The sequence below is a fragment of the Myxine glutinosa genome, chromosome 1 (assembly GCF_964187855.1).
Source record: "Myxine glutinosa chromosome 1, kmMyxGlut1.1, whole genome shotgun sequence".
Lineage (NCBI taxonomy): Eukaryota > Metazoa > Chordata > Myxini > Myxiniformes > Myxinidae > Myxine > Myxine glutinosa.
Window position 1 is genome coordinate 327,691,406 of NC_136261.1, and position 12,364 is coordinate 327,703,769.

The 12,364-nt window shown below is 43.4% G+C and overlaps 1 protein-coding gene across 4 annotated transcripts in view; it reads right to left on the reverse strand.

Annotated features, from left to right (window-relative positions):
* Positions 1-12,364, reverse strand: part of CDC14A (cell division cycle 14A) — a 197,164-nt gene that overhangs the window by 55,202 nt on the left and 129,598 nt on the right. For all 4 annotated transcript variants that reach the window (XR_013621783.1, XM_078769756.1, XM_078769754.1 and 1 more), the window contains 3 exons: positions 5,089-5,227; positions 1,211-1,355; positions 943-1,037 (listed from right to left, as the gene is read on the reverse strand). Coding sequence is in view for 3 of the 4 variants with exons in the window: in XM_078769756.1 (XP_078625882.1) it covers positions 943-1,037; positions 1,211-1,355; positions 5,089-5,227 (379 nt within the window). In the remaining variant the exon portion in view is untranslated. The remainder of the gene's footprint in view (positions 1-942; positions 1,038-1,210; positions 1,356-5,088; positions 5,228-12,364) is intronic.

Sequence of the window (12,364 nt, forward strand, 5' to 3'; positions counted from 1 at the left end):
ATCAAAAACAGCTGAAGGGATTTAAATCAAACTTGTTTATTTTTAGGACAGTGAACGAGGGCATCTACCCATTGTCACGGGCAGGGATTATGCGGAGGCATATTGGCGACACATTCCTCCAGTTTTCTGAAACTTTCAATATCCATAGATTTCCCTCCAACAGCTATGTGTGTGGCTGAATTGTCCTTTGCAGAGAGAATTCAAATTTATTTTGTGAGGAAAACATTACTGAACCTTCAAAAGGCGGCACAAGCTTTTAGGACGAGGAAAGAAAGACAACACTCAAATGACTGGCATTATTTTTACACATCTCTTCACAAATTCTGTGTTATTCGCAGGAACAAGGAAGCCTTAACATTATAGTCACTGCTTGAGTTGGATAATGCTGTGCAACATACGTGTAGGAATTTAGCTCCAGTAACATAGTCTTAAGAGAAATCGAGGTTGTTTAATGGTTGGCATGCAATTTCTTCACACAATGTCTGAAACATCCTGGGAACTGGGTTTAATTCCACATTTCAGTGTTAGGCTGCTCCAAGTGACACAAGCTCAATTGCAACTGGGATAAATAAATTAAAATCATCCAAAGAATGAGGTGAACGTGGTGGAACTACTTAATGGATGTAAAAAGGTGAAAGGAAAATTCAGTCATGTGAGTGCAAATAAAAATATGAACATTATTGAGCCTGTATACCTGAGAAACAAAACGAGATGGTCAAATGGCAACCAACTAACTTATCTTAATAGTGCGAAGCAATAAAGTACATTGGGAATAAATCAAAAGGTTCACATACAGAATACAACTTATCGACCTTTTTTGAATGTTCTGTGATAATAATTTGCACTAAAATATATTCAGTATCTACTTCCAAATACCTCTTTTCATTCCTGTAATGCATTTCCATAATCTTCGATACTCTACAAGAAACCCGCAGTGCGCACCTTGTGATGGCAGTGTGGCGAGGATGTCTCTTATGCTTCAGGGAGCGGAGCCGATCTCCTTGTGTCAAACACCGGTCTTCAAAAAGGAACTGCCACTGCCAAGAAGGATGATCAAAGGGGCATGAAATATCATGCCATATATTGTTTTTGGCCCGATCACTGATTGATGAAGCATCGTTTAAAAATTCTCATATCCAGATGCAAATCTTCAAAATCGAATTGATGCACAATAAAATGAGCAATATGAGGTTTAGAATGGTTAACTCACATCTTCAATTTGGCTGCCTGAATCATGCAATGTAGATCGAGAAGTTGTCTCATCTTTGCTGGTGTAAGGTACCACCTTCATTCTTCTTAGCATTTTGCACTTGCTGCGATGCACCTCTCCCTGTGCCCACAAGCTTGCCTGCTTCCTGGTGATAAAAAAGCAATGCAAATCTCTTGCCACTTCAACATCCTCACCCGCACACCTTCCCACTTAGTCCAAGCACCTGGCTGTGCCTGACCGACTGCTTTCACATATCTCCTCTCCTCTTCCTTTCTTCTCACCTCCATCTCAACCATCTTCCTCCTCTCTTTCACACATGCCTTTCCCCATCACTCATGCTTCATCCACCCCAAGCCATGCTTCCCATGCTGTACCACCCCCCTGACCTCCTCCTGTTGCAACCGCTCCTCCATCTCGTCCACCTCTGCTCTTGCATTCCACTTCCGACTTCCCTTCTTCTCTGGGAGAGCATTCTTTACCACTGCATCACTTGAATCCCGCAACATCATGAACTCCCGCACCCTCACCACCTTAAACTCCTCGGTTAATGATGTCAAGGGAAACTGGAGTTTTCCACCCTGACCATAAAAGGCAATGTTCGTCAAACAGCGTGGCACTCCCAACCACCTCCTCACAAACCCGCTCACCACAACCTCCATCCTCTCTACATGCCCAATGGCAATATCATACATCATCAATGGCCACAATACTCGTGGCATCAATCCAAACTTCAAACACCATACCTTCAACTTACCTGGCAAACCACATCCATCAATCCTCTTCAAACCTCTCAAAAGCTTGTTATATAAGGTTTTTATGTGTATATATATTATATATACACTGGAAACCCATGTGTATATATATAATATATATATACACATGGTCAAAAGTATGTGGACACCAGAACATCACACCCGTATGTGCTCGTCTTGCATCTCATTCCAAATTAATGGGCATTAATATGGAGTTGGTTCCCCTTTGGCGGCTACAACAGCCTCCATTCTTCTGGGAAGACTTTTCATTAGATGTTGCAACATTTCTGCAGGGATTTGCTTCCATTCAGCCACAAGAGCATTAGTGAGGTCGGGCACTGATGTTGGGTGATTAGGCCTGGCTCGCAGTCGGAATTCTGATTCATCCCGAAGGTGTTCGATGGGGTTGAGGTCAGGACTCTGTGCAGGCCAGTCAAGTTCTTCCACACCGATCTTGACAAACCATTTCTGTATGGACTTCGCTTTGTGCATGGGGGCATTGTCATGCTGAAACAGGAAAGGACCTTCCCCAAACTGTTGCCACAAAGTTGGAAGCACACAATTGTCTAGAATGTCATTGTATGCTGTAGCGTGAATATTTCCCTTCACTGGAACTAAGGGGCCTAACCCGAACCATGAAAAACAGCCCCAGACCATTATTCCTCCTCCACCAAACTTTACAGTTGGCACTATGCATTCGGGCAGGTAGCGTTCTCCTGGCCTCCGCCAAACCCCAAATTCGTCCGTCGGACTGCCTGATGGTGAAGCGTGATTCATCACTCCAGAGAACGCGTTTCCACTGCTAGAAAGTCCAATGGCAGCGAGCTTTGCACCACTCCAGCCGACGCTTGGCATTGTGCATGGTGATCTTAGGCTTGTGTACGGCTGCTCGGCCATGGAAACGCATTTCATGAAGCTCCCGACGAACAGTTGTTGTGCTGACGTTGCTTCCAGAGGCAGTTTGGAACTCGGTAGTGAGTGTTGCCACCGAGGACAGACGATTTTTACGCGCTACATCACTCGGCGCTCCCATTCTGTAAGCTTGTGTGGCCTACCACTCTGCGACTGAGCTGTTGTTGCTCCTAGACGTTTCCACTTCACAATAACAACACTTGCAGTTGACCAGGGCAGCTCTAACAGGACAGAAATTTGATAAACTGACTTGTTGGAAAGGTGGCATCCTATGACGGTGCCACGTTGAAAGTCACTGAGCTCTTCAGTATGGCCCATTCCACTGCCAATGTTTGTCTATGGAGATTGCATGGCTGTGTGCGTGATTATACATACAGTCACGTGAAAAAGTAAGTACACCCCATGTAAAGTTTTGACTTTTCCAACATATTTCAACATACAGCTATTTGATCTTCATTTCAACAATATTGATAGATAAAGGTGATATAATATAACAAATATCATGAAACATTTACATTTTGTAGTCCATTGTATAATTTAAACAAACATAAATGCAAATTTCGCATGTGGAAAAAGTAAGTACACCCCTACATTTATCACTACTTCAAATACCTAAAATTAGAATCAGGTGCACCAACTCAGGTGCAAATGATTAGAACATCGTTAGAGAGGATCTTGGAGGAACCTGTCTCATTTAAACCTCAGACATTTAGTTTGGTTTGCTCTTTGTTGTTGAAGTGTGCGGCGTCACCATGCCTAGATCAAAAGAGCTCTCTGAAGCCTTCAGAAAGAAGGTTATAGATGCCTACGAGTCTGGGAAGGGATTTAAAAAGATCTCCAAACAATTTGAAATCAATCACTCGACTGTCCGGAATATCATCTACAAGTGGAGAAGATTCCAAACAAGTGCCAACTTGTTCAGGCCAGGCCGCCCTAGCAAGTTCAGCCCGAGAGCAGACCGCAAGATGCTGAAAAAAGTCTCTAAGAACCGCAGAATGTCATCACGGGACCTACAGGTAGCTCTTGCCACTGTTGATGTCAAAGTGCACGAGTCTACCATGAGAAAGAGGCTGCACAAATTTGATCTACATGGGAGGTGTGCCAGGAGGAAACCTTTGCTGTTCAGAAAGAACATCAGGGCAAGACTAAAGTTTGCCAATGAACACCAAGGCAAAGACCAGCACTTCTGGAGCAATGTGCTATGGACAGATGAGTCACAGGTAGAGCTATTTGGCCACAGTACCAGAAGACACGTTCGGCAAAAACCAAAGACAGCATTTGATCACAAGAAACTGATACCAACTGTAAAGCATGGTGGTGGAAATATTATGGTTTGGGGCAGCTTTGCTGCATCAGGGCCTGGGCAGCTCACCATCATAGAATCCACTATGAATTCTTCATTGTACCAGAAGGTGCTCGAGGATAATGTGAAGCCATCTGTCGGAAGGTTGAAGCTCAACCGAAGGTGGACCTTGCGACATGACAATGACCCTAAACATACCAGTAAATCCACCAAGGAATGGCTGAAAAGAAAGAAATGGAGGGTTCTGGAATGGCCTAGTCAAAACCCGGATCTAAATGTTGTGGGGGGATTTGAAACGAGCTGTGCATGCAAGAAACCCCTCAAACATCGCACAGCTGAAAGAATTCTGCATGGAGGAGTGGGCAAAAACTTCTGCCAGTCGATGTCAGAGACTGGTAGACAGTTATAAGAAACGCCTACTTGAGGTTGTTTCTGCCAAAGGGGGCAATACCACCTATTAGAGCCAAAGGTGTACTTACTTTTTCCACATGCGAAATTTGCATTGATGTTTATTTAAATTATACAATGGATGACAAAATGTAAATGTTTCATGATATTTGTTATATTATATCACCTTTATCTATCAATATTGTTGAAATGAACAAATAGCTGTATGTTGAAATATGTTGAAAAAGTCAAAACTTTACATGGGGTGCACATACTTTTTCACGTGACTGTACCTGTCAGCAATAGGTGTGGCTGAAACAGCCGAATCGACTAATTAGAAGGGGCGTCCGCATACTTTTGGCCATGTAGTGTATATATATATATATATATATATATACACACACACACACTGTATATATAATCTGAAAAATATCTGCAGCTCACTGCAAGAAAGGCATTACAAGCAGGACACTACAGTCAAATGGAGTCAAGACAAGAAAGATGGAAAGATATTAGAAGCATACTCTTCGAGAAAGTGTTGTTGTGGACCAATAATGGAACCAGGCCGGCAAATCCGAATCCAGGAAATGGCCTGTGCAGCTGAGAAACTGTGGTGTTTCATTAGGTAGCAGGCTATAAGGGTGCCTGTACGACCTAGGCCAGCTGTGGGGTGAGGAAATCGCACAAATTAAGTTAATTGTGAAACACCTTCAAATCTTATCATTCCCCTTTCTTAACTGTTGTCATCAAGCTACAATTAAGGTTAATGCGAGTTAAAAGTTTACAGGAAATGCAACCATAGCCTCCAGCTCCATGTCAGTAACTTTTCCGACATTATTGTTCTTTAAGGACCACAATTATTCCCACCTTATCGTGGCCGTTGGCCGGGGAAGGATTTAGGTTCGTCTTTTGTCACCAACTGCCTGACCCAGCCGAGCCAAATCCTACCTTGAAAAAAACTTCCCATTTCCTGGTTATGAAGAATCAGGGCATTTTAAAAAGTGGATAAAACATCATATACTCTCAGCAAGCAACATGCTGTATGGATGCATCCCACCAACGGGCTGGCAACAACTGCTCCCCTTTCTGTCGACCATGAAAGATGAAATGCTGGTCTGACACTTGGAACATGTCAATCAATCTAGGCAAATCTCACACGACTCAACATGTCTCCTCAGATGACTGTTCAAACGAACACACCTATCTATTTCCTCACTCAATCACTAGAAGAGGTTCGGTGTCTCCCCAAATTTCTGGACCTCACAAGTGACGCCCTCTTCTGGGTGAACTAATATATTGTTACGGATACGGAGTACGGCTCTTCCCTCTTAGCAAGGGGTGGTTAGTCCCTTGTCTTGTTAAGCTGACCGTCTCCGCTCCTGGCACTTGTAACGCTATCCCGCGGGATGGAACGGATCAGGGTTATGAGCCCAGGGTTTATCCCGAATACATTTATCCGTCCCTCCGCAGACTAGGGAGACAAGTACCGCTCGAACCCCGGTTTGGATGGTCTAGTTAGTTGCCGAGCGGTTTTTAGCAACCCGAAGTTCGAGTCATTAGCCTTCACTAAACCCAATCCTGAACGTTGGCCGAATCGCGCCACGTACACTCAATATTGAAACCACTAAAGCGACCGAACGAGAATGAAGAAGAAGAAGAGGTACAGAGGAATAACAGGATTTATTAATTATTTACACAAGCCAAAGCAAAGAGAGTGGTCAAGGTTATATACAGGGAAATGAAAGGAGCAGGAGACACAGTGAAATAATTAGCTTACCTATACAAGCTTAATTAATAAACCCCAGGACAACGTGGAAGACGGACAAACATTCACACTTACACGGGGAAATGATGGCAGGAACGAATGGCTTGGAGATGGATGGCTTTGAGAGGCAAGGAAGGTTCAACGGGGACTGGGCACGGTCGGGCCGGAAGGCACCGCCGTCAAGAAACCGAGCCGCGGTCGTCCAAACTGCGCGGGCGAAGTTCCTTTGTCCGCACTGCTGCTTTGCGCGCTCCTTGCGTTGCCTCGGTCCGTTTCTCCTGCAGCGCGGCACGTGTCACGGCGGCTTGGTCACACCTGCTCATCTCCCGGACTCAGAACTCATCTCTCCTCTCAGCTCATCTTCTGTGGGGAGCGTCCTGCTGCGGGTTATATAGGCCCCGCCCTTCAACCTTTGCGAACCTCCCCCAAGTGTTCTCTCTCCGCCCTCTCAAGCCAAACCCCTCGTTCTGGGTTGGTTGAGCGGGGCCGACTCACTCCTCCCCTCTATGACGAGGTGGAGACCCGCCTTTCTTCTTCGTGGTTACCTCGTGCGTAATGGAGTCAAATGCAGCAAAGTGGATGGGAGATGAAAATGCAGCAAAGTGGCTAAAGAGTCAATTGCAGCAAACCTGGCAAACCTGGCACTTGGAAGCTGCCATGGGGCGTCGGAGGGGCCTATTCTTATTTATTTCGGTGCAATGAAGAGTCAAACTATTGGGAACACACATCCTTAACCTACATAGAATAAGGGACTAACTATTTAAAAGGATATATGGTGTCCTGTGTGTAGGTTTATGGAATTAACTAAGAGGACGAGCTTCGACCTTTCTTTACATTACGGAGGGTGCCATTTACACACAACAAAACCATAATTCTCACATTCTTTACATTTTCTCAAATTCGTTACACTTCTCAAATTCGTTACAATATTGTTGTGGAAATGACCCCTTGTGGATTAAAGATGCTTGGTATAGTTCAGTTATTTTCTTCATGAGTGTCTCAGCATAGGCGTAAAGTAATTAAATGTGATATGTATGCGTCACTTCAGTAATAGTTAGACGCCGTCAAACTTCGCTATTGTGTGTATCTAAAATTACCATTCCTTTTGACCCTACGTTTACCGTTCTCACCTCTATAATCCGTCCTAAATGTCTCTTTAAAAGTTAGGGTAGGCGTTGGGACCCAGGTTTAGGCGGGAAGAATCGGCTCCATGATCGGCCTCAATCCTGCAGTACGAAAACCATCAGGGTGTGGTCAGCAAGGGGTCACTCCACCCATCAGGATGATCGGCACCCAATGGCGAGCGAGAGGGGAGGGGAATTACGCGTCATGGGTGACGTATGGGGTGGGGGATGGGTGGTGGGGTAGAGGTGCCTATAAAGGTGGGTGCACAGGAGGAAGCGGAGAAGACCTGTGGAATCGGCTCGGGCAGGAAGCTGGCCTTCGCCTGTGCTGCCACGTCTGAGTCACGTCTCCCCCAGGCCAAGCCATGCCCTCTCCTTTCCTCACGAGCAAAGCAGCGGCACATGGTGGCTCCGTCCCAAGCTGGAGCAGCCAGACCTGGCTTCAACCCTAGTCACGGAACTCGCCAGTTTTGTCCAACTGTATCTCTTTTAGTCCTGTCATTACCTCCGCCACTGAAGGTGGATGGAGGTTATGTTTTCACCCCTGTCTGTCTGTCTGTTTGTTTGTTGCTTGTGAAAATCGAAGATTTTTCAAGTATATTGGTTAGTCTTGTGCGTTATTCTGTCTGTTTGTCTGTATGTCTGCATGTCAGTCACCTACAGGTCACAATTTTCAACCGATTTTCACAAAACCTCTCCAAACGGTGGAGTTGGTTATAAGCAAGAAGCCTATTGTTTTGGGGTCAAAAGGTCAATAGGTCACCAACTTTGTCATATTTCTAAAATCCTCCATTTTCATCCGATTGACTTGAAATTTTAAGAGGATTTGCATACCTGGTCACTAAATTCAACCACCAAGTATTTTTGAGGTCAACATTGGCTAAAAGGTTAACATAGGCCAACTTTCTAAAATCCTCAATTTTCATCCGATTGACTTGCAATTTTAAGAGGATTTGCATATCTGCTCACTAAATTCAACCACCAAGTATTTTTAAAGTCATCGAATGCCAACAACTTATTTTAGGGATTTCGCAAGTATCATGCTATCCATGACATATTTCTTGTTTGTTTGCCTGTCTGTCTGTGAACAAGATATCTCAAAAAGTTGTGGACGGATTCGGACGAAATTTGGCAAAGAGGTCATGTATGTGACACGGACGAAATTATTAGATTTTGGTGAAGATCGGGATTCGGATCCGGCTAGTATAATTTTTAAGTGATTCTTCAACTTTGGGAGATAGGGCCAACAACGATATACAGCAAGATATCTCAAAAAGTTGTGACAGATTCAGACGAAACTTGGTGGAGAGGTTGGGTGTGTGACAAGGAAGAATTGGTTCAATTTTGGCGAAGATACAGATCCAGATCTGGCTAGTAGAATCTTTAAAGTGATTCTTCACCTTTGAGAGATCGTGTGAAAAGCGATATATAACATGATATTTTAAAAAGTTATGGACGAGTTATGACAAAACTTGGTGGATGAGTTGGTTAGGTGAGAAGAACAAGCTGATTAGATTTTGGTTCAGATCCGAATCCAGATCCGGCCTATCAGTGGGATACAAAACATAAACTGTTCAGCTTGGCGGAGGAATGCGCTCTACTGAGTGCCGTTCTAGTTTTCCTCTGTTCCTCTATTGTGCATGCAAGAGGCCTTACGGAATTAAATAATGAACGTTCCAGTTCGTTCCTGGGCACATATGATTGGTTAGTGGGTTAAGGGGTTTGTGTTATTATTATAATTGATCAATTGCTTCTGGTAAATTTCTTCCCCCTTCTTCCCCCTTCATCATAGAGTGTTTATTAAACTTGACTTTGTCACGTGTGAATTGTTGCTGTGATGGCTGCTTCATTTGGTGGTTTATAAAAGACCCATTAAGGGACCATTGGTCACAGTCTCCACACCGCTTAGAAGATCATGTCACATGACTTAGGTTGATCGGCCTAAGATTAGATCCAGTCAGATGATCAGTAAAGGTGGGAGGAGTGTTGGCTTCAAATTGGCAGTGCATCACCACACATCAGGTCATCATCCATCAATACCTGTGAACTTTTCTACCTTATTAACTCTCTCCGACTTGCACGTTACTATTCATATATGTCCTTCCCTCTAACCTCTCTCCTCCTCTTCGTTCCTCCCTATGCTTGTTGTGTGCACATGTTGTCCCACTGAGTGCCGTTACATAGTATTGTACCTATGACGTAATTGTGCTGACTTGTGTATATATAAAGGCTATATGCTGTTTATTAAAAAAGGCTGTCGTCTGGACAAATGCCCTGATCCCTCTCCTCTTCTGGATCTTTTGAACTTTGACGGATCATAAAGACTAAACTTTCAACATAGTTCATGGTGTAGTTCAGACTACTCACTCACATCCTTTGACATTAACAAAGTGTATTGCAGACTTTTCAATGTTACATTCAATTATCAACAAAAATATATATAATCACCAAATAATAATTGAAAGGGACAATTTACAAGTTCAGCTCTCCAAATTTTATAGTATCAGAACAGAGAAGGATGAAAAGTGAGATGACACTTTCAAAATCTAGGTGGGGAGTTGAAGTTAAAGTTTTGGAATGTTCCAAAATCGACATTTTGCATTTTTCTACTCTGATGCATAAGGAAACTAGAACTTTATGTTCAATGCAAATATACGTTGATGAAAAATAAAATGTTATTCACAGAAACAAATGTAGACACAATATACCTTAATAGTGAGTAAGACCACAATTTTCATTCAAAACCATTGAAATTGTTCTCGGGAGACTCAAATAATTTTGTTATAAACTCTTGTGGAATGGGGTTCCAAGCTTCTTCCAAGACCCTCAGATTATCTAAGTTTCTGGAAAGATGTTTTACTTTTTGTATGTCCAAATAAATTCATCCTTTATAGCTTCAATGATATTGAGATATTGGTTGAAGGACTACAGCTTCCTCCTTTTGTAAATAAGTTTAAATTATCTCAGCTGAATGTTTTGGATCATTATCTTGCTGTAAGATAAAGTTTGGATCAACAAGTCTTGTTCCACAGTGGCATGGTGGATTTAAATGCGTTTCTCCCTTGCGGCAGTCAATATACCATCAATTTTCTGATGCCACCTGAGGATATGAACTCCCTAACTTGAAATGAACCTCCTCCATGCTTAATTATTGGCTTTAATCAAGAATCTTTACAAGTTTCAGTTTTTCTTCGTCTCACATACCATCTTGATTAGATCCAAATAACTCAATCTTTGACTCGTCTGTCCAAAGCAATTTTGACCATGGTTCCATAGTCCAATTTCTATGTTCTTGTGCATATTTTAGCCTTTTAGTCTTGTTACCCTTTTATTATCACCTGGTGTTGGCCTAATGGTTAGGGCGGTGGGCTTGGGATCCTAAGGTCCTGAGTTTGAATCCCGTTTAATTAACGCCAGGTGGGTTTGTCTCAGCCTGTCATCCTTCCGAGGTCAGCAAAATGAGTACCAGATAACTGGTTATAGAGAGGCATTGCATCAGCAGCAGACGCACCCACTGAAAATGATGCAACCAGCAGTCGGGTAGCTGCACACGATCCACCCACCACCATTTATTAACAGGGGTTTTATTACTGCAACACATCCTTTAAATCCTGATTTCAAAAGTGACCTTCGTACTGTTTATGGATGGATAACAACACCTGGGCCTTCTGTCAGTTTTGTTGTCAATTCAATTAATTGTCTTCTTTCTATTCATTAAGTATACTCAGAGGCAAAAGTTAGTGTGACATGGAATTTTTTCATTGGTAATCTTGTGAATGAATTTTGGGATTTGAACCAGAGAAAGAGTTTGTTAAAATGGTCGAAGAAACGCAACCAAGCAGTTGTTGTTCGAATTGCATGAAATTTGCAAGAAGCATGACATATTCGAGAAAAATGGCCAGCAATGTTCACTTTAAAAGGCCAGACAACCAGACGCTTATCATTTCCACTCAATGTAGTCTTAAGAAGTGCAGAAGTCAGAAAAACACCTCTATTCATCGTTCTGGAATAAGTTCGACATGCCACGCCTCGGGGAAAATGACAGATGGAGAGCTATAGGTATGCTTCAGTCTGGTACCTCGCAGCGTGATGTTGCTCATCGATTCAACGTCCATAGAAACACCATTTGGCACAGCTTCACCGAGCTGACGGTAGGACACGTGTCTACAGGTGCACAGGTGAACGTTACATCAGGCCATGTGTTCTGGAAGGGGATCGTTTTGGAGGTGGGGGCGTTATGATCTGGGGTGGGATAACAGCTGCAGCAAGAACGCCAATGATTGTGATTGAGGGGAACTTGAATGCTGTGAGGTACCGAGACGAGATTTTGCAAATGGCCGCTTTACCGTTTTTGCAACAGAACGGCCCTAGAGTGACGTTTCAACATGATAATGCCAGACCACACGTTGCTCGAGTTGTACAGCAGTATCTTAATCAGAACAATGTTAATGTGTTACCCTGGCCTGCAAGATCCCCTGATTTGTCACCCATTGAACATGTCTGGGCTGAAATGGAGCGACGTTTACGACGTCATCCGAATCCTCCAAAAACGCTGCAGGAACTCCACCAAATCCTTCCTCGGATATGGAATGATCTTCCCAAGGACTTTCATCGACGTTTAGTGGCCTCAATGAGGCGAAGGTGCCAGGCCTGCATCAATGCACAAGGTGGACACACTCGCTACTGACTGTGTGAACTTGCTTGTGAACCCCCTCTTGTGTTGAGGCTCATTTGCATATGCCAGGTGCACTGTTCTTATGGACTGTTGATCGTTACCATACCTTGAAACATTTGTCTTTCCATGTAATAACATTTCATTCGCGGCAGTAAAAGTTTAACACTGATTCTGTTTGTTGTTTGTGTGTCACAATAACTTTTGCCTTTGAGTATATTTAAACTTGAAGTATTGTT